General features: G+C 56.2%; 2 protein-coding genes and 1 long non-coding RNA gene across 7 annotated transcripts in view; 2 read left to right on the top strand and 1 right to left on the bottom strand.

Moving 5' to 3' along the window:
- The window catches only part of ATP11A (ATPase phospholipid transporting 11A), a 124,484-nt gene extending 114,158 nt beyond the window's left edge, over nt 1-10,326 (top strand). Inside the window, exons 28-30 of one of the 3 annotated variants that reach the window (XM_053909428.1) lie at nt 1,069-1,234; nt 2,730-2,816; nt 6,007-6,120. In XM_053909428.1, coding sequence (XP_053765403.1) covers nt 1,069-1,234; nt 2,730-2,807 — 244 coding nt within the window. In that variant the 3' untranslated portion in view covers nt 2,808-2,816; nt 6,007-6,120. Of the gene's footprint in view, nt 1-1,068; nt 1,235-2,729; nt 2,817-4,911; nt 5,015-6,006 lie in introns of all 3 variants that reach the window. The other 2 variants (XM_053909379.1, XM_053909346.1) reach the window with 2 other exon arrangements.
- A 2,407-nt stretch (nt 10,327-12,733) lies between these two features.
- Nucleotides 12,734-15,727, bottom strand: LOC109264045 (uncharacterized). Its single transcript, XR_002078543.2, has 3 exons — nt 15,368-15,727; nt 14,320-14,762; nt 12,734-13,150 (listed from the first exon to the last, which is right to left on the bottom strand). It is a non-coding gene; the product is annotated as an uncharacterized LOC109264045 (long non-coding RNA).
- Nucleotides 15,728-21,943: 6,216 nt separating this feature from the next.
- Nucleotides 21,944-27,399, top strand: part of MCF2L (MCF.2 cell line derived transforming sequence like) — a 128,412-nt gene continuing 122,956 nt past the window's right edge. For all 3 annotated transcript variants that reach the window (XM_019443853.2, XM_019443854.2, XM_019443849.2), the window contains exon 1: nt 21,944-22,116. In XM_019443853.2, the coding sequence (XP_019299398.2) occupies nt 21,948-22,116 (169 nt within the window). In that variant the 5' untranslated portion in view covers nt 21,944-21,947. The remainder of the gene's footprint in view (nt 22,117-27,399) is intronic.

The raw sequence follows: 27,399 nt of genomic DNA, 5'->3' as shown, positions 1-27,399 counted from the left end.
GTTGGCTTTGAACACAGCTCTGGATGATGCAGGCGGCCCCTGGGGGACAATGCCCCCTCTTGTCCCCGCCTCTGGGAGCGTTGCTGGCCTCTAGTGGCCAGATCTGTGCATTGCATGTTCTTGGGGACCCGCAAGTGCTGAGCTAGATGGGCTTCTGGTGGTTTCCAGCCCGCCTGCCCCCAGCTCACGGTCTGTGCTGGTCCACGTTTGACCCTGAGAGTATGTCTGCCCCGCTCACAGGCAGTGGGCGTAAGAATGGTGAAACTAAGGGTCACTGCCAGAACGTTAACTGTGGGTTCCTTCTGGCTTCTCTCGTGGAGCCCAATGTAGATGTTTTCTCTGAACTCTGGATTTGCCTGGGAACGAGGCCATTTCATGCTGTTTTTGTAGAAAAGATGCCAATTTGTTCACAGGATGAGCCTTAGGTACTTAGCTGGCTCTGCTGACGAGAACCCACACTTGCCTTCTGCATGGTTAAAGATTTTTTTTTTAATGTTTATTTATTTTTGAGAGAGAGACAGAGCATGAATAGGGAAGGGGCAGAGAAAGAGGGAGACACAGAATCCAAACAGGCTCCAGGCTCCGAGCTGTCAGCACAGAGCCCGACATGGGGCTCGAACTCACTAACCGCGAGATCGTGACCTGAGCCGAAGTCAGATGCTCAACTGACCAAGCCACCCAGGTGCCCCACCTTCTGCGTATTAATAGCCTTTGCTCAGGTTATGATTCTAAGATACAAAAACAAAGCAAAACAGAAAAACCACCTATTTTAATTTTTTAAAATCTTTTTTCCAGTCCTGACCACTGCAAGGCTCTCCTCTGGCTGTGGGATGACTCCCTAGAATCCCTCCCTCCTCCCCCGTTCCTTAGGGCCCTGCAGCCACTGCTTGTGAGTAGTCAGCACACAGGCCAGGGGTCTGGGCTGATGAGTATCGGTGACAACAGTAAGAGCTCCCTGAACAGGTGGGCTCTTCGTGCCAGCAGAGCAAACAGGCTGCGGTTTCGGCGTCCTCCCGATGACCTCTGACCTGCCAATCTGTCCTTTTTCTCGTGTCCTTGGCGCTGCAGGCCCTTCCTCAGTTATCAAAGGATGTACTTTGTGTTCATCCAGATGTTGTCCAGCGGCCCTGCCTGGCTGGTCATCATCCTGCTCATCACTGTCAGCCTCCTTCCCGACGTTCTCAAGAAAGTCCTGTGCAGGCAGCTGTGGCCCAGCGCCACAGAGAAAGTCCAGGTACTGGCTGCTCGCCAGGGGAGGGATGGCGCGGGGCGGGGCAGGGCGGGACGGGGCGTGGTCCCCAGTGTCCAGCCTGAAACAGGCACTGTGATCCCTGTAAGGACAGCAGGAAAGGTTGTGTTTGGAAATGTGATAGGTCCAAGTATTACTACTGAATTTCATGATACCATATAGGTTTTTTTTTTTTAGTTTATTTATTTATTTCAAGAGAGACAGAGAGAGTAAGCAGGGGAGGGGCAGAGGGAGAGAGAGAGAGGGAGAGAAAGAATCCCAAGCAGGCCTCCATATAGGATTTTAAAACATTGAGGTAGATGAGATTCAAGACTACCCATGTTTAGATCCAAACAGCTACTCCGCTGAAATAGAAAATGGTCGAGAGAGAAGGATTAAGCCAACACAAATGACAAATTCTTTTGCGGAAATCTAAAAAAGTTTTTTTAATTAATCGTTACTTTGGTGGTAAAACTGCATGAGTTTTAGGGATAGTGAATGTGGCCCAAAACTTAAGCATTTATATTGGGAAGTTCTGGTGATTTCTAGGCTCACTTATTTTCCCCAACCTCAAATTGAGGCCAACAGGCTGAATTGTGGGTTCAGGAAAGAAGCGACGTATGCAGAATGCCCCATCAGCACATGTCACTCAGAGCTTCTCAAAACCGCTGTGGCCTGCTCAGGAAGCATGCCCCTACCCCTGTGATCTCAGGGAGGGCACGCCCCCATCCCCCACCCCTGTGACCTCAGGGAGGACACACCCCCTCATCCCCTACCCCTGTGATCTCAGGAAAGGCACGCCACCATCCCCCGACCCTGTGACCTCAGGGAAGGCATGTCCCCCATCCCCCACCCTGTGACCTCAGGGAGGGCACCCCCCCATCCCCCCACCTGATTTTGCCTCTGGAGGTGCAGAGCCCCTGTGAGGAGAAGGGAGGTCCTGCTGGTTGTGCAGAAGCCCAGGCAGGGCGGTTCCTGCAGGGCTCACGTCTTCCCTGCTGAGCACAGGTGGTTGTGCAGGTGAAGGTGGGGGGATGTGCAGGTAGGAGGCTGATTCGCACACTTCAGGCCCAGGCCCCCGGCCCTGGTGGGGTCGGCGAGCTTTCTTAGAAAGAAGTCTTGCGCGGATTTAAGATGTTGAGCCCAGCGCCCCGGCTCCTGGTGATTCCCTCCTTTGTGGGTGTTTGTCGACTCAGCACTGGCAGCACTCAGGAGTGAGTGGGTGTTTGTGAACGACTTCACCCTGAGCTCCGTGGCGTGGCCGCCCTTAACCGTGAGGATGGCGGGGCAGCGGGAAAGGGAGGCCTCTGCCCGGCTGGGTCTGGTCTGGGCGAGGGAACGCTTGTGGTTTGCTTGGAGGTGGCCGATTAACCAGGCTCAACCGCCTAAACTTGTTTCTCTTTTCCCTTCCTCCTGCCCTTTGTCTCCAACCTGTCTGCCTCAATAACCACCCCCACCCTGTCTCGCTGCGCACGGCCCCCCGGCCCCTGTGGGACTGCAGACTGAGAATCAGTGCCTTTCTGTCGAGCAGTCCACCGTCTTTATGCTCTCTCAGACCTCCAGCAGTCTGAGTTTCTAACGGAACAAGGTGATGCTTTTCTGTCGTTCGGCATGGTGGGGTTGCAGTCGCAGGAAGCAGAGGGCTGACCTTCCTGAGAGCCGTGCGCCCACCCCCTCTGGGGAGTGTCCGGTCCCATGGCGGAAGCCCTGGGGTGACCTGTGTCTTGAGATGCAGAGAGGGCTGTGTTCTCTCCATGCCAGGAACTCACCTGTGTGTCTCTCTGGGTGTCCATTTGAAGTACCAGGTCCCCTGCCAAGGTGCAGCCACGTCCTTCCTGCGGGCGTAGGGCTGCACCGCCTTACACTGGCCACCGGGTGGGACTGGCTCCCAAGTCACAGGAGCCCAGGTGGGCAAAGTCACCTCAGCACTACCGGTCTCTCCTCAGCCCGTGGCGGATGGAGGGCAAGGCCTCCTCACTCACAACCCCCTCTGTGGACCTATTCTGTGTACAGGGAAACTGAGGCCACTACGTTAGAGTATGCTCAGGACCCACAGAGCATTGCAGAAAAGACCAGACTCGGGCTGAGCCACTCAGACTGTGGACTGTGTGTTGGGTCCAGTGTTTCTCCAAATTGCCTTTTAGCTTATTTTTAAAAATCTGATTATTTTTAGACAAAGCCCTCTACTTTGCTGTAAACGGCGGTAGTGGCTTATTTCGCTGCTTACACGGAAGTTTTCTGTGGCAGGCACCCAGGGTCACAGCCTGTTGCAGAGCCAAGATTTTAGGCACGAAGTGTTGTCCAGAGATGGCTTTCAGTCTGTTTTCAGCAGTTTATTCATGTACCTGAATACCACGTTGACGTATGCCTCAAAATTAGTGATGCTTGCATCACTGTCTCCCAAGGCAGCTTATTTGTAGGAAAATACCTTTAATAATGTTTGATTCTATACAGTTGAAACACTTTTTTAACTCACAGGATGGTACATTTTTTTTAATTTTAGTAATTATCAGCAATCAAAATTTTTGTTAAAGTGCCATCAGAATTTGCTAGAATGAATTACCTAATTTCATCTCACTGTCAACCAACTTACTTAAAAACATCTAGAATGCAATTATTAGGAACACCTTAAGTTACAGGATGTGCTTGTGAAATTGATTAAATCCTGTCAACTCTGGGCTAAAAATCTATACTTTCACTATGGAGGCGGTTTGTTAAGACTCCATCTTGGAAGCCTGCCTCTAGCCGCTGGAGAAGGTTGGCGCTGGGCTCCCTGCAGTGTACTCGGCCACATGGGGCGGCCCGCGGGTGTAGCCACACCACGGAGTGCCTGGCACACACACGGGTGGATATGCCTGTGCTTCTGGGGAGCCACCCGACGCCTGCAAAACTTTGGAGGAACAGAGCCTAGACCGGTCCTCACTTCAAATGGACAGTTGTTTCCTCCCATCTGTTCTGATACAAAGAAAAACCTCACAGGGGCCAGGTTTCCAGTGTAGACCGATGTGACCCATATATGTGTATTTCTGTCTGCATTTAGCTGTATTCTCTATACAATCCCACCTGTGCAAAGGGCAGCGACCGCACCTCTCTCCCCAGAAGACCTTGTACTTCCCGTACTCACGTCTCAGACCCTGTACCTGTCCACCTCTTAACGATTCTCTTCTCCCGACCACTGAGAAACTATTACGGTTGAACTAGAAAGCCAGCGCCGGGAGGCCTGGCCCCGTTGACCTGCGGTGCTGTGACTCCGGAACCCTTCAGGGGTCTAGCCTCAGGCCAGGATTTCTGCGCTCCTGGAGTTGGGGCCAAGGGGCAGGGGACCAGGGTGTGGTACCTCCCCTTTGGAGCGAGTGTGGCCAGTCTGGCCCCTCTAGCCGGGGCTCCCCCACGGGCCCTCGGCCGCCCCAGCCCTCGGGCTCCATCTGGTGAAGGGCGCCATCAGGAAGACCCGCTCCTTCCCCGACGGTGCCCATGTCAAGAGCCGTGCCCGCCCCACGGCCCCAGCCCACACAGACTTCCGCGGCCAACCACATGCCCTTTGGGCACAGAGGGGCCCGGTCCAGCGGCGCCCACTGGCAGAGCAAACCCCACGTCGGCCACGAGGCCAGACTGTGCTCACGGACGGGAGGCGCTTCTGGGGCCGGGCGCAGCCCCTCTCAGTATGTTTCCTCACCTTGCAGCAGAGCATGAAACTCAAAGCATCGGTCGCTGCCGCGCCCAGCATGGACCGGCCACTTCTGAAGGACCTCTTACCGCGGCCGAGGCGCCACTAGCCAAGGATAGGTAACAGTGTCCGCCACGCCGCCCGACGGGCCTCCCGGGTGTGCTGTGGTCCTTCCAGACGGTTTGTTCTTCCTCCAAAGTTTTGCTGTGCTGTGCCATTTTTGATAACAGGGGTTCATGGTGAAAAAAAAAACCCTGCTTTTTATGCACACGTGTGTGTTTCTATCCCAGGTAAGTGACGTGCCTGACAGTGGCCGGGCCACACACGGCCGTGCACTGTGCCCACACACACGTGTGCCGTGGCCCATGTTGTCCCACGTGTGTTTATGAGCTGCTACTCCCCCAATGTGTTCAGGGTTCATTTTGCCAGAACAAAGCCTGTTCCGCGGACTTCGTTGTGGAAACAGCTTCACCTGAAAGGTCTATCAGGAAAGAGTGTATTTTGACAAAAAAGGGGAACGTTGCATGATTTGCATTGAACGCCGGCCCAGACAGATGTCTGGCGCAGGCCTTCTGCTGTCCACAGGCTGACGCGTGGAGCCACATCTGCCCCTGAGAGGCACAGGCTTGCAGCCATGCACAAAGAGCACTCTGAATTAGGTTTTTGAAGTGTGACAGGCACATCTGCCTGGGGACGGTTTTCCTTTAAGACCGATTTCTCCTTGACTGCTCCCCCACTCCCCACTGCCCGGTAAACCTCAGGATGTCTAGGCCAGGCCACAGGGTCCCGTGAGCTGTCAGAATCTGCACAGACTGTGTTTGCGTGCGTGGAGGTGACCGTGGACCCCGGTCTCAGTCCCTCAGGCCTCCGGAAGAGGCTTCACATGTTGACATGCATCATCTTTGCCAGACGGTGGAGCCAAGCCGGGGAGCCATTTTTAGCCAGAATACAGTCACCACGCTGGCTTGGTGCCCTAGTTCAGATGGGTCACATGTGCCCACCCCCCCACCGCATCTGGAACGGGAGCCCCCACAGGCAGCATCAGCGCAGGTTGGGTGGGGTTCCTGTGGGGGGTCCTGGGACTGACACTGTCTGTCCTGTTCTCCAACAGAGCACACGCGTGCACGGCCAGAGCCGCCTCCCGGAACTCACCCTCCTGGCCTGTCGGCGGAGCTCCAGCCCCTGGGCCACGTGGCCAGGCCCACACGCAAAACAGGAGTCACTGTCGTGGCCTCCCCTCTCCAGTCTCCTGCACAGCCATTCTGTCCCTGTGCCCCATGGGGGGACCACTGGCGGACAGGCCATCAGTCCAGACCTCTGAGAGCCACACGTGTGAGCCTCTCCCCACCCTAAAGGAGGGACCAGGACAGCGGGACTTGTCTGGAGCTTGTGGCCAGCACATCACCTCTCCTGGCTCTGGTGGCCTCACACTGCCTCCGACGGGCATTTAGTTGCGTTGGGAAGAAGGGCCCCAGGGCCTGCTGTGTCCCCACTGCATGGGGCCTCCAGCCTCAGACACCTCCGGAGAAGGACACCTATGTGGACATGCACCGCGGACGTGGAGCGCAAGTGGCCACCTCACCGGCCGTGCTGAGCACGGGGGGCCTGTCCTCACCGTGGGACGGGCTGGCCTTGCTTCTGTGCCTCCTTGTCCACAACCCTCTGGTCCTCATGCTTCTAGAACTGGCTGGACCAGCCCCTCGAGCCACGTGTTCCCACGGCCTGTCAGCGTCGTGGCCTGTGCCCTGCTTCTGTCCAAACCCACCACACGGTGGGGCTGGCCTTCAGGGTCCTGTCTGGTGTGGAGTTTGTTTCTTCGAGGGGATGCTAGCGTCCCCCGTGTGTTGCAGGGTGTCTTTGAGTCTTTCCTGTCTGCTGGCTGCCCTATGGAGAAAACAGTATCGCGTGTGAAGAATGAGTAATACCGTCCATGTGAGCCTTCCCAGTACAAGCTCTGAGATAGTTATCCTCACGCCCCCAAGAATAGAGCCTCCCCATGTTCTCTTGTTGGGAGAAGTCTCCCCCACTTGTTCTAGGGGCAGACCGCGGGCTGTGACGGTCAGACCCCTCCATATCCTCACTCAGAGGTGCCCTCCGGGGGCCGCGTCCATCTTCCAAGATCCATTTCTGGCCCACACTGGTCTGATGGTGAGTCGGCCTTTGAACCCCGAAAAGCAATATTGCCATCCCAGACTGCTGCCCACACTCAAGACCTTGACCAAACATTGTGTTTTCTGTTAGATGCCCGCTTTGTTGTCGTCTGTGCTGCCCAGGGCATTAGTTGGGGTGGCAGAGCCATCAGAAGGCTGGTGTGCTGACAGTCCCTGGCACTTCTCTGCACCAGTAATTGTTTCTAGAAATAACCTCTTTGACATAGCCTTAATGGTCCGGAAGGAAGACTGAGATTTCAGTCTGAGATTCAAGTTCACATGTTGAAACTGATGCCTTTTAAGAAAAGCATCACCCAGAAGCTAAAGTACAAGCAGGCACCTTGCCCACTGCGGATCCCGTGCTGTGGAACCGGGACGTCGGTGAGTGAGCCCGGCGTCTACTTCGGAGATGCGGGATTTCAGGTGTTTTTGGAAGTTCAGGTTTCATAATTTGATTGTATAATGTTTCGCCTATAAAATATTTATTTGAACTAGGGAGTTAATTCAATGCGTACACACAGTGGTTGGGATAAGTTCAAGTGAAGTGGAAACACCATACCAAAGACCAGGAGACAGAACAAAGAGTAAGAGAGGGTCTCCGCCCTGAGGGTCCTCGCCACGCCCTCCGCTCCGCCCTGGCCACGCCCTCCGCTCCGCCCTCCCCACGTCCTCTCCGCTCTGACCTCACGCCCTCCCTGCACCGCTGTCCCTGGTCACGCCCTCTGCCCTCGCCACGCCCTCCCCCCATCCCTCCCTGGCTACGCCTTCCGGTAACGCCTCGGTCACGCCCTCTGGCCCCGGCCGTCAGGTCCGCGCCGGACCTTGCGAACGGTGGTGTGTGCATTTTTACAGCCGTTTTTAAGAACCTACTATGGGTATAAATGTCCCCCCGCCACCTGTAGGGGGACAGATTCTCTGTATGTTTAGTTAACAAATTCTTTGTAACGTATTTTTTTAGAAATCTTAAAATTGCCTTTGCACTGAAGTATTTTCATAGCTGTTTCTATCTCTTTTATTCATTTATTTGTTAACATACCGCACCTAATTTTTAAAGTATGTTTTTAAAGCTTTTATTTTTTAAGTTGGTGAACTTTTGGCCACTTTACATTTAAATTCTGGTGAGAGTTTTGGCTGAATGTCTCAATACCCGATGAATGTGAATTTTCAGATTTGATTTTATTCTCTACACCTGTTTGTTTTTGGTGTTTCCGGTGGCAGTGATTAGTTGAAGGCATATTTAGAGCACAATGTTTTGCTTGCTTTTTCTTCACAGTTGATTGTGATTATCATCTGCTCTTTGTTTTCGATTTCCATCCTTCGGCCTTAAGATAGAAGTTTCTCGAGGGATGGTTCAGTATCCTCTTTCCACCTGTATTGAGACGGTCACCATTTACCTCTGATGATGCAAGTCTCCTTATGAAAGTCCTTAACCCCTTACATGCTCCAAAATGTCTTTTACAAAATTGTTTGGGAAATATTAAGTGACTGTGCCTGATCATTGGAAACAGAGGCGGGAGACAGAGCCTCAGAGGTGAGGAAGAACCCGCTGAAAGGCCGCACGTGGTACTCCGTGCGATCTTTCACCAACAGTAGTTAATATTTACTGGCCTTAAACTGACCTTAAAGCAAGACATGTCAACTTTTAGCATTTTTCTTAGTTTTGAAAACCTTGTTCAGGACTGCACATGTTAATGAATTAATTCATAATTTCCCACACTGGTCCCAGCATCTGGTTCTGGACCCACACACCATCCCCTAAGAACAGGTCACCAATAAAGCACGGGTGGTCCTGACCCAGTCACCGTCTCTCTCCTGCTTTCAACTCCGAATCTACTCAGGGCCACAGGCGTGCACGTGTCTCAGCATGCACGCACACACACAGTGCACACACGTACGCACTCCCTGGGCCCTGTGCATCCTGCCTCCCTCCTAAGGGGACCCTGCCAGGAGCTCTGGCAAGACCAGGCTCCTTAGACCTCGAGCCTTGTGCCCTGGCTGGACGCCGGAGGCAAGCGTGGACGGACAACGCTGTGGTGCTCTGGCCTGATAAGCGTCTCCTGTTCGGGGTTCCCCCCCCCCCCCCCGCCACTGACACCTGCCTGCAGCTGTGCCCTTAGGACGGTGGCAGAGAGGCTCCTCTGTGACCCGGGCATCCCTGGGCTCTGGCTGGCACCCTGCCTTGGGCAGCTGGGGAAACACACCCTCTTCTCCCAGACCAGCCTGAGCATTTGACTCCATAGGGTGAACGCAGAGCACAGAAGCCTGGGGCAGGGCGGGGTGGGCGGGGGGGGGGGGGGGGGGGGGGGGTTCCTGAGCCTGGGAAGGAGGCCAGAAATGCTTCTGCAGGTACAGGTTGATAGAATTGTCCTTTGGCCTGGTGAGATTCTGCAGCTTTAACTACAAAAATGTCTCCCATGTGCTGTTCTCATTAGTCTCGAATAGTTGCACATCAACCAAATGTTGAGTGCAGCCTAAGGGAGTTCTCCACCTTTTTTTTTTAAAACCACTAAGTGCATCTGTTTTGCACTGACTGGTGAAACCTAATGCAACAGCTTTACTTCACCTTGAAAATCACATTATTTATTTAACAGCTGCGTGTCACGTTTCGTTGTTCAGTGTCTTGCCTTCTCCATTTCTTTTGGAAGTTTCCCATTTAAAAACAGGAAAAATGTCAGTTGGCAAATGCAATTTTTTTTAAGCTAGCGGGTGGGTGAGCGGGAATGAGAATCATTCTGATATTGTCTAGAAACAAAGCTTTAATGGAGATGTGTTGGAAGTATTATTAAAGGGTGATTCTACTTTTGCAGAAAAAATCTAAAGATCAGTTTATATAGCTTTATTTTTTACCTTATGAAAATATACAGAATTTTAATATGCATATATTGTCTCTGACTTAAAATTATGACGTGTCTGCATTGCCATTTAAAATGTCCATTCATTATGTAATGTAGTAAAAGAACCTTCAAAATGCATTTAACATGAACTGTATCTATAGTTGTCATCATCATAAATACTGGAATTTATTTTTAAATTATTGAATATAGTAGGTGCATTTAAGATGGCCGATCAGCCTCCAGATAGTAATGTTAACCTGCTTTGAAAAATTAAATTGTGATTAAACCAAATCTTACATTTCTGTAAAGTTTATTTTGTATGCTACTGTTTTTAACTTTTATTTCTGTAGATAAAGTATGACTTGATAATATTAATTATATTGGACTTTTCTGCAGATTATCTAAGCAGGAGACTTGAATCTGCTTGCAATAAAGAAGAAAAAATGTCTGGTTTGGTTTCTTTATTAATAAAAAAAGCAGCAGTTGGGCTTAAATCTCTGGGGACAGAAGCTGCAGGGTGAACCTCTCAACCTGAGTGTGTGTCTGGGCTGAAGGTGGGGCGTCCTCCCAGAAATGGGGGGCAGCACCTGCATTCCCCGATCGTGGGATCTCCGGCTGCCCTCTCACCGTCCTGCCCTCGCACCATCCTGCCTGCGCCTGCACTCATCCCGCGCCCTCAGGCCCCTGCGCCCTCCGCTCACACCCAGCTCGGCCAGGATGGGCTGCGGGCTGATTCTGCGCATCCGGCTCCCCACCCACTCGGGTCCCAGCGCTGCCCCTTCCTCCTCTGGGGCCGTTTGCCCCCACACTGCCCAATGGCCGCTGCCCCCCCTCCAGTTCCTTGTCTGAGGACTGGCCTCGGACCCACAAAACCTGACTCCAGGCCCCAGATCCTGGGATTCTGACCAAATTAGGGCGGCAAGGGTAGAGCCCTAAGGTTGGGGATGCTCGGTTCTGGGGTTGCCACCTCATGGGCCTCCCCAAGCCCCTGGGAGGAACCAGGTCAGGCCTAGGGTTCCACTGTGTGCAATTCTAAATTTGGGGCTTTTCCCGGCCTTGTGCACCACAAGCACCACACAGCAAATGTATCACACGCTGAGCGGGTGACGGTCACAATCACCAACCAAACGCTAGTGGCCAACACCAGACTCTAGGAAACACAACAGGAAGTAAATGCCTCCAGTGATTCTGGGGCCCCGGGGCCTCCGGGGCCTGTTACTGGTTGTCCGGTGTCCACACCTGTCTCAGGTGGCCCAAACCTGGGGCCACGCTACCCCTGGCGGCTGATGAGTACACTCGCCTGGCTTGAAGCTCGAAGATGTAACGGCAAACCCACTCACCTGTGCCCACGTGAACACACAACCGTGCACATCACCTGGTCCTATCCTAGCTTAACAACACTCTCTTTCATGGGAAAGTCTTGAGAACACATACTTTCTCAATTTCTTTCCTGCATTAAGGGGATACCACTAACATTTTTTTTAATGTTTATTTTCGAGAGAGAGAGAGAGCGTGAGGAGGGGGATGGGGCAGAGAAAGAAGGAGACACAGGATCCAAAGCAGGCTCCAGGCCCTGAGCTGTCAGCACAGAGCCCGATGCAGGGCTCAAACTCACGAACCCAAGATCATGACCTGAGCCAAAGTCGGATGCTTAACCTACTGAGCCACCCAGGCACCCCTAAAACTTAATATATTAATTCCCCTAGGAAAAATACTCACCTTTGTGCATTTTGTACATTTTTATCATTTCAGGACTCATTGGAATAATTCAGGAACATTGAAATAGCAAATGTCTAACTTATCACCGAGATGCATTCACTTGTCCTAATCCGAGAACCCGTCAACTATTAACCAGATGAAGAATTTCTCAGACACTGAAGACACCAACCCCATAGTTAGTGGACAGGTGTCATGGCTAAAACCAGCCAATCTGGAGTAAATACTTGCTGCTCAACGTCCAGAGAAATTTACACTTAAGGCCCCACAGCACATTACTGGAGGCGACCTATCACGTGTCCTTATGGCATTTTCTTTGCAGACCCATCAGCAAGACACTAGAAATCACAACATCCGGAAACCACAGTGCTGCTGTGCCTGGCACCCTCGGGGCCCACTGACAGGCGCTGTCCTAATTTATTGTTTTTTAATGTTTATTTTTTTTTTAGAAAGAGAAACCCAGGGAAGGACAGAGAGAGGTGGGAGAGAAATCTCAAGCAGATTCTATGCTTCCAGCACAGAGCCTGATGTGGGGCTCGAACTCACAAACTGAGATCATGACCTGAGCCAAAACCGAGACTCAGACACTTAACCTACCGAACCACCCGGGTGCCCCCTAATTTATTTGTTTACACTTTAAGAAATACGGATTCCTTGATGCATTGCTTATGAAGAGTATATTAGCCTTTAAAAATCCTTGCACAAAATCATAATTTGAAAAAAATCCACATCAATGTTCTTATTCACTTGGTTTTTACAAGATTCAAAGAGAGAGAAAGGGTTTTGAGATAATGAAGGATGAACAAACAGATCCTCTTGAGACTCTCAGATAGTTTTAGTATCTTTAGAATTTTATCTTTTAATTTTTTAACGTTTATTTATTATTGAGAAACAGAGAGAGACACAGCATGAGCAGGGGAGGGGCAGAGAGAGGAGGAGACAGAATCCCAAGCAGGCTCCAGGCTCCGAGCTGTCAGCACACAGCCTGACGTGGGGCTCGAACCCACAGACCGTGAGATCATGACCTGAGCCAAAGTCGAACGCTTAACTGACTGAGCCACCCAGGCACCCCAGTGTCTTTAGAATTTTTGAAGACCTACTAGAAAGTCTCAAAATATGACTTAAGTATCAAAATAAATGTTTTTAAAAAATATTTATTTTGAGTGAGAGAGAGGGAGCACAAGGGGGGAGGGGCAGAGAGAGAGGGAGAGAGAGAATCCCAAGCAGGCTCCAAGCTGTCAGCACAGAGCCCAACGTGGGGCTTGATCTCATGAACTGTGAGATCATGACCTGAACTGAGATAAAAAGTCAGACACTAAACTGACTGAGCCACCCAGGTGTCCCTCAAAATAAATGTTTTAATTAGCTTAGACTTTGTTTTGTTTGTAAATGATTACACTTCCTCAATCTTTATAAGCCAGTGGAGTAAAAAGTGTCTATGTCCTGGGAGGGCAAACAGAGGCTAAAATACTGACCGGTGACGTCCCGCATGTCACACTGAGACCCTGCTACCACTGTCAGCGTTTGTGGGCCATCCCACGATGGTAAGTACTACCTGGGCTGGACAGCAGAAAGGATGATCAGGCAGGGGCGCAGAGACTTTTTTGCAAGAGCAGTACATTTACGTAAAGGATTTAATCTCAAATGGTAGTTTCAAACACAAGGAGAAACGGGGACCATCTGGAAGGCAGAGGGGCCTCCCTAGGCTGGCCACCGGGCACAGTGACCGACGGGGACAGCTCTGTAGGACTCCAAGGGGAGGGCACAGATGCCACCGTCACAGCCTCGCGGGTGCTGGGAGAAATCTCAACAACTGATTTGGAACCCGCAGGCAGACTTCAACTCACACCTGTCGGGACCAACCTCAGAACTCACTGGAGCTGAGGCCTGGGGCATGTGCTGGGAGTGTGCACTGGGGTGCTGGGAGCGTGTGCTCGTGCGCTGGGAGCGTGTGCTGGGGTTGTGTGCTAGGGGCATGTGCTCGCGTGCTGGAGGTGTGTGCTCGTGCGCTCGGAGTGTGTGCTGGGGTTGTGTGCTGGGAGCATGTGCTCACATGCTGGAGGCCTGTGCTCATGTGCTGGGGGCGTGTGCTGGGGGCCTGTGCTCATGCGCTCAGAGTGTGTGCTGGGGTTGTGTGCTGGGGGTGTGTGTTCACATGCTGGAAGCCTGTGCTCGTGCGCTGGGAGCGTGTGCTGGGCTTGTGTGCTGGGAGCATGTGCTCACATGCTGGAGGCCTGTGCTCATGTGCTGGGGGCGTGTGCTGGGGGCGTGTGCTTGTGCGCTCGGAGTGTGCGCTGGGGGTGTGTGCTTGCATGTTGGAGGCCTGTGCTCGTGTGCTGGGAGCGTGTCTCGTGCACCGGGACTGTGTGCTGGGGTTGTGTGCTGGGGGAATGTGCTCGTGCGCTGGGGACCGAGGGCCGGCTGCCAGGGAGAAGCCCAGCCTCTCCCCTGCAGTCTCCCCTCTCATACTGATTCCTTCACGATAAGCAGATGATACTACCTGCGAATTCTCCCTCGTATTTCTGCTTGGCCGTGCACCCCCAGAGCCCCATTTGTGGTGGTAACTTCCTCGTGCCTCACCACGGGCCTCACCATGGGCCTCGGGGGGCTGTGAGAGCCACAAAGTCGCACAAAGGACTCATGGCGCCATAATGAGCAAGACGCCAGCAGGGTGCTGCTCGGGCCAGCTTTGCACTCAGGGGAATTCATTTCCTCTCGAATTACCTCAGCTTTGGAATCAGCCCTCACGTTTTCCAAGCAGCACAGACGTCTCATTTTGTCCTCTGTACATCCACCGCGTCGGTGACCTTGCACCAAAGCAGAAAGCTTTCGTGGAGAAGGAACAATGTTCTGGGCTGCAGGTTCCGTGGCCGCGCAGGTGTGGGTGACTGAGCTGCGGGTCCCGGATCCTGGGCGGGAATCCTGCCTGTGGCAGCAACACTCGGGTTTGGAGCCCAGGCCTGGCTGGCCCCTGGGATTGAAGCCTGCAGCCGGCACATTCTCACCGGAGTCACAGCACGGGTCCCAGCCATCTCCCCTGGTCTTCTGCACCAGCGGCGCTGTTTGCACATCCTGCGGAGCCGCCCTCCTGCGCCACCTCGCTTTGGCCGTGGTATTTCCTGCAGCCTCCTGAGAGCATCTCTTACCCGAGGGCCTTTGATGCTGTCCTGGGGGCCAGGGCATTGGTCTCAAAGACACAGGCAAAGCGCACCACACTGGAGCCCCCCGGCCTCACTGGGGCCCCTCCGAGAAGAGGAACCTGTCTGGGTCTTGGGGCTGCTGCCGGCCACCAGCCCTCTGCCAGGCAGAGGGGTTTCTCCTTCCTCTGATTTCCTGTCCCCCTCAAGCCACCTGCTCCTTCCTGAGCCAGCCTGCCCCCTTCCTGGCGAAGCCTGCCTGCTCTGTCCACGCACTCAGGGGCCCATCCTGCACTGTGCCCACCGCCTGCCCCAGGACCTCCCAGGAGAGCGTGGCACCCGCGGGCCCCGCGTTCCAGGCCGCCAGAGCCTGGACCCTCCGCAGAGCCGCCCCAGCCCGTGCCCTGGCCACCAGGGTGCCCACCGGGTGCATACGGACCTCCCACAGGTGACGTACAGAGCCACACCCGGGGGAGGAAAGTCCTCCTGCAGGGTCAGTGCCAGGCACCCTCCTCCAGGTCAGGGTCACCATCCCCTGCGTGGGGCTTAGGTGTCCTGGGCTTAGAGCTGCCTTGGGTTTACATTTATTTCCCTATTGGCAGAAGCCCGTTGTTTGATTTCAACAAGCCACCCACCTTTACCCACTCCATGTGGGCGCTTTAAAGGCTCAACCAAGATGAAGCTTCCGTGCGGGTCAACACTTAGGATGTTCTGTATGCTGCACCACGTTCACATTCCAGCTCTACTCCAGAGGCTCCCCTCCCTGAACCTGGGAAATCACAAGAATAAAAGGTTTAGTTCCTCTCCCTGGAAACACGGGTTGCAAGGCTGGGTACTCAAGCCAGCCGGAGGGACATGGGGGCCCTGCCACCTTGGCTCTCTGGGCTGCTTTCCCGGGGCATAAATACGGAGGGGTGCAGGGAGCCCCTGCCCACTGGTGACCTGGGTCGTGAGAACAGGCAGCTGCAGTGTTTCCAACAGTGTGGTCTGGTTCTGACCCCTGTCCTGCCCCGGGCACCGCTTCCCCCAGGAGCCTCCCCCCCCATACACACAGCTGGCCTGGTGCACCACAGCAGGCTTTGTGGCGACCCAGCACCAGGCCGGCCACCCCTGACAAGGTCGTGGGGAGCTGGGGGATCCGAGCCGGTCCAGGGCTTCCGAGCAGACGCACAGCTCCTTCCGGGTGGCTCTGCGCAGGTCCCCCGAAGCAGGGTGCGACCCCGGGGAACTGGGGTCAGGCCGCGGTCAGCCCCAGGGCAGAACTCCAAGCCCAGCCCGTGTCCCCTTTGGGTGTGCGATGTGAATCCGGTCCGGGGCGACCCTGGGCGGAGGGGCACGACCCCGGCCCCCTGACACGTGAGGGAGGGAAGGGCGGGCTGGGGCATCTCCTTCCCCTCCTGCCGCCCCCCTCCGCCTCCGAGGCCGCCCCTGCCCCAGACCTTTACCCCTCTCTCTCCTCTCCCGCCCCCTGCCTGGAGCCCCTCCTCTCCCTCCGCTCTTCCCGCGGCCTTCACCCTCCCCCTCCGCCCTCCACCACGGCCCCGCCCCCACCTTTCTCCGCCTCCCTCGTGCGCCCTCCTCCCCAGCACCCCTCCCCCTCAGCCGCCCTTCCCCCAGCGGTCGGGCCTAGAGCAGCACCTGTGGCGGAGTCCGAGGACGCGTGAGGACGGTCCAGGCCGGGCAGGTGCGCGGGGGCAGGGGCGGCGGAAGGGGCAGGGGGTGGGACGCGGCGGGGCCGTCCCACGTGGGGGACCCGACCGGAGTCCCAGCTGTCACAGGTTGGAGGGCAACGGGCTCCAAGGACACAGATGCCCCTCCCCATCGTGACGGGGTCCTCTCGGACGCGACAGGTGTCACCCATGCCCCCCCCCCCCCACCTTGAAGAGCCACATCCTGGGCTCTTCTGAAACGCGTCCGCTGATTGGTCGGGTGTCAGGACAGGTGTGGGGACAGGTGAGGGGCAGGTGGGCATGGGGGCACAGGAGGGGTCCACCCACGTGCATCTTTCGGAACCTGGTCGCAGGGAGCCGGCAACGGGAAAGGCGGTGGCCCAGCGCCCCCCCTCTAGTCGCTGAGCTTTTCAAAAGCGCGACTCAAGAGAAGACTCTCAGACTCAAAATAACAAGGCTTTTGTCCTCCGACTTCAAAGGCCGTTCTACCACTTTTTAAAGGAAGTCTGGCTTCTCTGGGCAGCACCGACACTTGAATAAGAGTGAGCTGGGGGAGGAGCAGACTTCTGCCCCCAGCAAGCACAGCTCCTATCCTTGCTGGAAACATCCCATCCAGGGGCAGCCCCTAGACTAGGAAGGGGTCAAGGCACCCGGAGCAGGCCCAGGAGGATGTGCAGGGGATGCTGTGAGACGCCCCAGGATGTGTGTCCACGGGGAGCTGCAGGGGCGCCACCAAAATAGAAGTGCATCCCCAGGGGCCACTGGTGCCCGAGTCCTGGAGTCCTGGGCAGGGGGAGGACCCCACCTGGCAGGTAGGCGGGCGGGGGTGGGTTGGGGGGGGGGCCTGGGGAAAGAGCCTGTGCATTGGAGGGCCTTGTGCCCTGCAAATCCGTGGGGTGACTGGCCCAAAGCTGGTTCTGAGAGCTGCGTTCTGCCCCAGCCTCCTCGGGTCAGCTGTAGCAGGTGGGAAAAACACCCTGTGAGGTGGGCACAGAGGACACTCCTGCCGTGGACCTGGGTGGGTGGGGAGGACGGTGCTCTCTGGGGTGAGTCGGCTCTATCTCAGGAGTCCCGTAGAGTTTCCGGACCTGCCCGCCTCGCCCCACCCCGTGGGCTGGCTGCGCCCTCCCGGGCCCTGACGCCACAATCTGGGCCTGGCTGCCACTCCCGGGTTGTGGTGCCTTCGCGTGCCTTTGTCTGCATCAGTTTTGCCTTCTGTGAAATGGGAGTGTCGCCTCGCTGCCTCATACAATTGTCCAAAGAAGTGGTTTGTGCACAGAGCTGCTGGAAAGCAGGGGCCCACAGCCGACGGGGTGGGCTTGTGCCCCGGAGGCTTTGGGCTTGGGGCTCCGAGTTGCATGTCCCCAGTTTCCAGGGTGAGTCTTTTTTAGAGCATGGTAGAGGCAAGGCTTTCTTAAGGAAAAACTTGCAGGAACGGTTAGAAGGAGGCCATAATTCAGGGGCAGGAGCGATGGAGCCGCAGAACGGCCGAGAACATCTAACAGGCGGAAGGACTGCATGTAGCCAGAAACCCGCCTCGGCCTCCAGCAGAGTCCCTCCCCTGCAACTGCTTCTCCCCTCTCCCATCCTCACTGCTGCAGCTTGCTGGTGATTCTCTCTCTTTCTGAGTGTCAGGCTCCGTGGTGCAGTCTTTAGCTAAAACCTCGACTTTTGTCTGGGAAAGTGGCATCTTGGCGAGCGGAATGAGGACACGGTCACGGCAGAAGGAGAGGTCTCTGACTTCTGTAACATGGGGGGATCCCTGCAGTTGAGCCAGAGGCCCCTGCAGTGTCTGTGTGACACACAGGTGGCCTGGAATGTTATAGACAGACACACGGCACGTGGCCCCAGACTCAGTTGATACAGAAGTTGTTAACAAGCGTTCAGTGCATTTCTCCTCTCGTGTTTGCTTGTGAGAACATCGGTGAAGCTGTTTCCTGGCAGGTGGGGACTCTGGGCTGCAGACACGCGGGCACAGGTGATGCTGGGCCCGGAGCCACCTCTGAAGCAGCCCCCGTGATGCTCAGAGGCCCCCATCCTTGACAGAGGGCAGAAGATGGGGGTCAGTCTTCACCAAAACACCTGCAGAAGCGGCTTTGGGCTGGGCGCCCGCACAGGAAGGCAGAGTCTGGCAGTGCAGTCGGCTCGGGGTGGCCACTGATAGAGGCTGGGGAGGGGGCACCCAGTTGCCAGTAGAGTCTCAGTGGGCTCCGGGTGGGCATAGCTTGCCTATGGTATTTTCCTCTTTGAGATGGGACATAACCCTCCTGGCCTCCTGGCTTCCTCGAGTGAAACTTCCAGAACTTTGACTCCACAGTAGGATGTCTGACACTCCAGGGTTACCAGGAAACTAGGACATGTCAACTTTGGGGTCGGGCAGGGGAGGAGGTGACGATCCACCCCCCCCTCACCTTCTCTCTCCTAGAACCATCTTCTTTGTTCATGAATGATAACACCACTTTTTGAGTATGACAATTTGTAACCGATAACGCGATTGTCACGAGGGGCAGCGACAAAGCCAGTGGTGACGCTCCTCTCCAAACACGCTTCTCTAGTGTTCCAGCTCCGGTGAGAAGCAGCGGGGACGCAGAGTCTGATTTCCCGTCCTGGTGCAGCTGTCTGTTCAGTGAGAGTGTGTGGTGGCCCGGGCGCCTCCCTCGTGCCACCCCACCCGGTGACATCACAGAGCATGAGCGCCACTGAGCCAGGGTGGTGGCACGTCTGATGCCTGGAACCCGTGTACACAGGCCGGCTCCCCCGGGAACTCTGTGAGGGCAGGGGCTGCCTGATGCAGGAGCGAGTGCGCAGGGAGGCGGCCAAGCCAAGGGAAAAGCCGGCGAAGCTGGTTGGCTTGGGTCTTATGCTGTGCTTGGCCACGTCCCCATCACCCAGCCCCCGGGTCCCTTGGGTGCTGTGTGGGGGACACCTGGACTCCAAAGAGGGACAGAACCAGACACGGGTGCCATTGTCTCTCCGGGTTCGAGCTGCTTATAGGGGCTTTTTCAGAGGCAGACAGGACAGCCAAAGGGCCCCAACACAGTTTGGTGCTCAGTGGGGACACCAGCCCGGAGGTTGTTACAGTGAATAGGCCTGACATCTGGTTTCTCTGTGCCCTTGGGGCTACACTAGCTGTGGGAAACTCTGCGATGGAGAAGGCTCTCTCTCTCCTGCCTGTGCCTCTCTGCCTGGGGACACTGGGGGCACTGTCCTGAGCTTCTGGAGAGGTGCAGTCCTGGGGGAAGGAGGGAGCCCACCTCCCAGGCCCCTGGTGCCAGCTGTCCTTGGGCCGGAGGCTGACCCGCCACGGGGAGAGGGAGGCTGGGACCTAGCAGAGGAAGCAGGGGTCGGGGGAGCCTCACCGGTCCTTCACCCAAGTTGGGTGGGCGGCACGCTTTTGAGAACAAACTAATTAAAGCAGCTCTTGGATCATCTTGCTTATGTCTTGAGACCAAGTGACTGATGACACTTGTGCACTGCGGCAGGGAGGGCTGGACAGAGGGGCTGGTGGAGGGGCTGGATGGTGGGGACGGCTGGGTGGAGGGAAGGGCTGGACGGAGGGGCTGGATGGTGGGCCTGGGCAGGTAGGGCTGGACAGAGGGGCTGGGTGGAGGGGCTGGATGGTGGGGACGGCTGGGTGGAGGGAAGGGCTGGACGGAGGGGCTGGATGGTGGGCCTGGGCGGAGAGGGCTGGACGGAGGGGCTGGATGGAGGGTAGGGCTGTGTGGAGGGGCTGGGCGACAGGAGCTCTCCTGGTCCTGGCAGTACTGGAACAAAGGTGGACTCACACACTCGTCCTTTTCTTTCTAGTCCGGAAGTTTAAGATTACAATCAGCCTGCTGGTTTGAAATTCTCTGAGCAGAATTTGGAAGAAAAGAGGAAAAAACAGGTTGTTTAGTTTTAACCCAGAAAATCATTCCTCCTAGTTTTTAGTATCAACACCAGACTCAGGCTGTCGGAAATCCTTAGCCTCAGTGTGACTGTGGCCGCCGTGTGCGCCCTTCCTGGAGCACCGCACACGGTGTGATCGTCTTGGAAACGTGGGTGTGGGATCCGGAAGGCCCCAGCTGCTGCCCAGGGAGAGGGGCTCGCCATCCCTGGCGTTCGGTGTGAAGGCTCCTCACCCTGGCCCTGTGTGAGGAGGTTAAGAAAACGTCATAGGGATCCAAGCACATGTCCAGAGAAGTTACGTGCAGGACGCGTACGGGTAACCAGCAGCAGTGTTTGTAAAAATGAGGGACGGGTGCGTTTTGTGGGACAGTCAGGGAACCCGGCTGGAGCTGTGTGTTTGGGCAGGGAGAGAGGGAGGAAATGGGGTGCCTTCCCGGGCAGGGGTGCGGAGTTGTTGGTGCCCGATGCACTTGGGAACTGGCTGCGTCTGCCGGCTAGCGCCACCCCCCAGTCCGGTGGTGGCTCCTTCCTCCCTGTGAAGACCGGCAAGGCTCCGTGCCAAGGGTCCTATGTAGGCAGCAAGTGGGAACCCCTCCCCAGGGCCGGCCGGCAGTGGTGGGCTTTCAAAGCTGCCCGGGGGTCTAAGAGGCGGTCAGGCCTTTGAGCGGCTCCAAGGGCAGACTGGCTGTCGGGTAGCTGGACCGTCGGGGAGGGCCTGAAGGACAGGATCGGCGGGCCGGTCCCCGGCAACCAGGGGCTTGGGGGGAAGGACTGACAACTGGTGACCTGGTGGCCGGAGGGAGGGCACGGTGCCTGCGCCCTGCGGCAGCCGCCTCCGGGGCGTGGCTTCAGTCAGAGACAGAAGCAGAGGTGATGTTCGTGGAGCCACAAGTAAGGGTTGTTAAGTTATGTCATTTACATCTGTACCCTTGAAGATGGGGCCCTGCGGGTGTGAAGTCGACAGAGGGAAATAAGAACGAACCGGAAACAGGCTCAAAGACCAGGCACAGAAAAGCACGGTCGGTAGTGACCTGCTGAGGTGACCCTTGCGCCCCATGCATGATTCCGGTGCTGTCTGTTTGAGATGCAGCTACCAGCTGTCTCTTTAAATTCAACCCTGCTTCCAAAAACTTGACTGAAGTTTCTTTGCCAAATTTTCACTGGAGGGATAATACCTTGATGTTTGTTCTGGAACTCAAGAGGACATTCTTTGCTCAGAGGATTTAACGTGTTTTTAAGTAATCTGAATAAGCAACCAGCAAGGGTTCTGAAGTTTGCCAGTTCAGTGAATGAGACTGTGACCTTGAAACCGGGGACCCAGGGATTTTTATATCCTTGAAACAAGAGCCTAAATGTCAAGGGGGAAAGATCTAGGCCTTTGTTTTTCTTAAGCAGCAGAAGTAAATGATATTTTTGTTTATGCAACCTTTACTCCACTTAAGTACTGGGACAGCAGGCTGGTTGCTAACTGAGCGTTGACACGATGGAAGGCAGTTGGAGAACGAGTGTCCTCGTGGACGCACTCTGGCTGTTTCTGAATAAGCGCCGCGGAAGGCTGCGTCTGGTTATTTGGGCTTTATTCGCAGACACAACGCCGATGTTTTTGGGCAGGGTGACCTCATTTTTGTGTTAAAATCTGTTTCCGCACTGCAGACTTATGTTTGACTGCTGGAGATGTGTCCCATGCCAGAGGGCTGCACGTGACCATCGCTCCTCCCTGAGACGATCCGATGAGGCTGAGGAGGAAGAAGGTGACCATCAGATCGATGTTCCTGACGTCATCGGGCTTGTTCAAGACCAACCCGGGGGGTCAGACACACCCACAGGTGGGGATCGCGCCTTATTTCTGTCCGGAAGCTCGCGCTGGTGATCGGACTCGCACGTCCTCCTCGTAGCTACTGTGGTCCTGGGAGCAGGTTAATTTCTTTTGGATCACTGTCGCCTGCTGTCGCCTATTGTCACCTGCCCACGGCTGGCAGGCAGTCTCCCAGGATGGTCCTCACCGGGCCACCTGGCGGTTCTTCAGATGAGCGGTTTAAGACGAGGTCGGCTCCGGTGAGAGGGGAATAGTTCATTCGGGTCTGCAGTGAAACACCTGCGCCTGAAGGAGACCGTCACCAGGCTTTGCTTCAGTTCTCAAAAACACGTGATCCGTGGTTTGAATCGATGGGTCGAGCTCCTGCCGGTCAGCAATCCGCAGCCGGTGCCCGGAGGACAGATGAGCAGGACCAAGGGGTTAGACCCCACTGTCCTCAGCGCCCAGCCTGACCCCCGTCCAGGCCCGGGCCCTCCCTTGCTCCCCTGGCCAGGGTCTTAACGGGAGGGAGAGGCTGTCTCCACTCTGAGTTTCACCCACACAGAGTCATTGCCGATCCTCCCTGTCCCGCTCCGAAGTAGTTTTCACTGGATGGGGTGAGCCCTGCACCCACCACCAAGGGACAACATGACACGGATGGCGAGTGTCCATCTGGGGCTGGACTGGAGCCAGGCAGGCCTCTAGGAATTCGGGGAACACTCCTCCTTGCTCTGCATCTGGAGCTTTCTCGGCCTTGCCCTAGCTGGGCTCCGCCACAAATGGCCCTCTGGGCGGAGGCATCCCCGGCCTCCCCCTGGAGCTGTGTCGCGGGCATCCCTAGGCGAGCAGCTTGTGAGCATTTCCCTTCAGACGGGGTGGGGGTGGAGGGTCTCATAAACACCCCAGACCTGGTGGGCCTGAACCGCGGCCCCAGTGACAGACACTTGCGTGTGTGAACACCGTTGGCCATTTGAACCTGGCTGGTGGGTAGTTGCATCCTCGGGTGGTGGCCTTGCCAGCATCTCTGTTTAGTAGGTTTCGAAACTTGATTTTTGTCACTTGCCTTGTTGGTGACTGTTGGCGAGTGAGAGGCCACAGCCAGAACCCCCAGGGCGGTCTCCCTGAGATGGCGTGGCCCCGGGCTCTGGGAACTTGGGATGGTGCTGGCTATCAGCAGGTGTGTCCACCCCTGGAAGGGCACTTGGGGTGGAGGTGGCTCCCGCCTGGAGCAAGAGCACAGTTACGGGCGCAGACACCATGGAGCGCTGACTTTCGCGGCTAGAAGGTTATCTAGCTCTCCGTGCTCAGTGGGGCTGCAGTGAGCCTCCGTGACGGCTCAGACTCCTGTGGTGGTTGTGCCCCCAGCTCTGGGGACCCTGCTGGGAGAGACTAAGGGCGGGGAGGAAGCGGGGCGTATGGGTGACAGGCTGACCGCTTCCTAATGTAACCACATGTCCTGGGCTGAGGCTCCAGAGTGGACTTGGAGGCTGGACCGTGGCTGTCGCGCACTGGCCCGGACTGTTCACGGCCGCACTGAGCAAGCAGTGTGTCAGGCAGGGAAACACGTGGCTGTGAAGGGTTCGTGAGTTTGTGTGTTGGTTTGAATGCCCTTGTCTGAAGTGCAGGAGTACGCGCTTGTCACTGCCAGTGGTTCCTTGTCGCCGCCGCGGTGCCGTGTCAGGGAGACGGGTCCACTGGCAGGGGCGAGCTGTCCCGGTTTGGGAATGTTGTTGCCACGGCGTTTACTTTTCAAAAAGTTCTGTCTCTCCTGATCGGTTAGTAGCGTCTTTAATGATACCACACCTGAATAGGTACCGGGCAGAGACAACTAAGTGCGGTCGCTGACGTGGGCGTGAAGCGGGCAGTTACCGCCTGCAACATGAGGTTGAATCGTGGCGTCGCTGATGTGTCGCAAAACCCTTCGGATATCGATGCTTTCACGTGGCTCACCTGATGCCTTAGTGCATTTAGGACGCGGGCTTGTGCAGGTGGCGCGGGTGGCCCGTGGGGGCCGGGGGCCCAGCTGCGGGAAAATGTACTGGGAAGGAAGGAAGCTCCAGGATTTCTGGTGTGGCCACTGGGCCTCAGCTCCGCAGAGAGCAGAATGGCCACTAGTGACCGCGGGTGGCATTGTGCGTGGTCTCACAGGCGCTGTCCTGTGGTTTGTCTCCCGGAGCTCACGCCACGTTCCCGCAGAGGCCCCCTCCCCACGCACACTGCCCACCCCCAGCAGCCGCTCTCCTGCTGTCCGTTAGCACAGGACTGATTTTGTTGTGTTTCTGCAGACAGTTGGTGGCTTTCCTGTTTCCCTCTGTGCTTGATGTAGTGTGTTGTACAATTACGGTGATCCAGGGGCCAAAGTGCTCTGGAGGAAGTGTGTCTGTGGGCCGTAACCAGCGCAGATGAGGGCCGTCGGGGAGGAGGTCTTTCTCCCTGTTGCCTTGCCCGTGTCCGGACTAAAGTCCTGCCCATCTGTCCGTCCTGCCCACCTGTCTAGACCCACAAAAGTTCCACCTGTTCCGCAAAGCGCTGCTCTGTGACACGGCCGCTCAGTGTCGGGGGTGTGGGGCCTCCCCGACCGAGCACAACTGTGTTGTCCCCGGCAGGGCAGGTTCCCCTGCCTCCGAGACACGGCAGCGTGAGGACAGGGAGTATTTCCTTCCCCATGTCCCGTGCCACCGTTTTCATCTTCAGTGTGCGAGGCCTGGCGGTATTTGGGAATTACCGCACCTGCCTGCAGGGTGGGTGGTCCGCGGACGGGCCAGGTCAAGCGGCCAGTAGTGCTAGGCCGCATGGAGTCCGCGAGAATGTGTCCTGAAGTGCCTGACCCACGTGGACAAGAGGCCCGGAAGAAGTGGCTGCAGGATGTTGTGTGTATGCACAGCAGGCAGCCCGCGGGGGGCCGGGAAGGGGGATGGACAGAGCCCCTTGGGGCGGGCAGAGAAGGCCCTGAGCAGCCGTCCCGGGATAGGTGGGAAGGAGCCTTCGGTCTGTGTCCTCGCGGACGAAATTGGAGAAGCTGGCCGGCGCCACCCCTGGAGGCTGTACTGAAAACAAATTGAGGCATGGATAAGTCTTCACATGGTTTGGTTTCAATCAGCAGGTTCCACCTGCGGGGGTTTAACCTAAGGAATCAATCAAAAACTGTCACCAAGGTTCATGAACAAAGCTGTTCCCGACAGTCATTATTTATGCTAGTGAGTGTTTGGGGAAAAGCGAGGTCACGTGTTAAGAGTTTGGTGATGCTGTCTGGTCGCTCAGACGACACAGTCACCATGTCTTGTGCCCTAAGTGAAGCCCGGCTACAAAACATCGCACCACAAGGACGACTTTGTAAACAGAGCACGTGCACTTTTGATCAGAGATTTGCAGTTGTGTTTTTTATCACCCGTTGGTAATCTGTTTTCCTCTGTCTTTCTGTGTCAAGAGGCTGTGTTATCTCTGTGAGAAGAGGGTTTCCTGAGGCAGGACGTGAGGTTGGACGCATGCAGGTGTCAGGACCCAGCCCTGTCCTGCGCTGACCCCTGTTCCTGGACGTGTCCCCCACACAGGCTGCTTCTGCAGGAACCATCCCGCCCGGTCTCCCTGGGTCTGTGCCCCTTCTGCCAGGCCAAGCTCACCCTGCGGTTTGGAAGGGAAATGTCTCCTGGGAGAACGTTCCTAGCACTTTGCCGGTGGCCCTCGGAGAAAGGCCCGAGTGTGCACAAAGCCACGGGAAGTGGGGACAGGGGTCCTGGCGTGGCCAGACTGGCGTCCCCTGGAGATGAGGGTCAGGCCTGGTGGCTCTGCCCGGTGTCGGCCCTCGAGGCCACGGCCCTCCCACACCCCGGCCTGCCCCGACATCCTCGCACCACGCTGTGGCACCTCAGAGTGGCACTGACGTGTCTTTGTCCCGGATTTTTCTTCGAAACCGTAGCTCCTGAGAACCTGAACCACCTCCTGGAGGGCACTTTCATTAAAGACGAGTCGCAGTGGCCCTTCCTAGAGGTATGTGACGTCTGCTCGTCCGTCCTGGAGATGGAGGCGGCCGCTGTGAGCATTGCTTGGATTCACTGATTCTTCAGACTTCCCGTGTCCTGGTCTGCTCGCTCCCTTCGCCCTTGTTAGTTGGCACCCCCTGCACACGCTCGGTCCTTTCCCTCGTGTTTACCGGTTTGTAGGATGGTACATTTGTTGCTGGCATCTCCCCGAGGGAAGTGGGGAGGGCGTAAAAATACCGCTTGAAACCCTTAAAAAGTAAAATTGAACCAAGTATGGTTAAAAGACCTCGTCGGCTTTGCTCGCTGGCTGCGTGCCCGGGCAGCGGCCCGTCCACGGAGGAAAGGGGCTCCAGGTGTAGAAGGCGAGGACCTCGCTTACGAGCAGGAGGACGAGGAACTTTACTCTGGAAGAAAAGCGGGGGGCCCTTACGGGGTCATCACTTAGGGGTCCGGCCGACAGGCCACGGACTGGCTGGTGCTGCTCAGGACACTCTGTGGCTGGGGAGTCAGAGCTGTGATTAAGTCTGTTTGGTGACGGGCCAGCGCCTCCTCCGTTTGGGGCCTGTGTTGTGTTTTTAACAGAACTAAGAAACTTTGATATTCTATGTACGTTCAGCTGTTCGTATTGGTCAAATTGTCCCTTTTGGGGCCTTGGGAGCCCCCCGGGTCCGCCGGGCCTGCTGCCACATCCTGGGCGTGTCCTTGCAGAGAGGAGCAGTGATGAGCGCCTGGCACGGGGCTGCCCACCGCTGCTCGGCCATGCCACTCCTTTGCACTTCAAGTGTGCCACACGCACATGCTCGTGCGCCAGAGTTCTTAGCCGCAGAAGCTAACGAGCTGTGTGGACAACGCACACATACTGCCTGCCGCGTGGCCTCAGGGGAGGAGGGTCTAGAAAGGGCAGGGCTGGCCTCTCAGCCACAGGAGGCAGTGCGGAGGGTGGGATCCCCGTGCACACATGTGCCACAGCATGTCCACGGCTGGCATGGACCAGAGCCTCTCCCCTCTCGTAGCTGGAACACACTGATTCCTTCTGATGCTCTCAGTTCAACTTCAGGACCACGTGGGGCCCAGATCTCTGTCTTCCTGACCCCGTGCCCCAGTCCCACTTTCCAGTGACAGCAGCAGCCGGTGTGAACGGCAGAAGCCACTCCGTCCCGGACTCGGATCACGATGGCTGAAGGGGGAGGGGGGCTTGATTTTCGGCCGTGGGGCGGGGCCTGCCCCACGAGGGACGTACAGTCGAATCACCAGGTCCTGAAGTCCCTGGGAGTCATTTCCGCGGGGTGGTGCCAGTAAGCAGGTAAGTAAATCCCCTCTTTCATTTGTAGTGA

Source organism: Panthera pardus, unplaced genomic scaffold, assembly GCF_024362965.1.
Source record: "Panthera pardus isolate Hobbes unplaced genomic scaffold, ASM2436296v1 HiC_scaffold_1, whole genome shotgun sequence".
Classification (NCBI taxonomy): domain Eukaryota; kingdom Metazoa; phylum Chordata; class Mammalia; order Carnivora; family Felidae; genus Panthera; species Panthera pardus.
The sequence above is the reverse complement of the archived record's forward strand: the minus strand, read 5'-3'. Positions and strand labels throughout refer to the sequence as shown.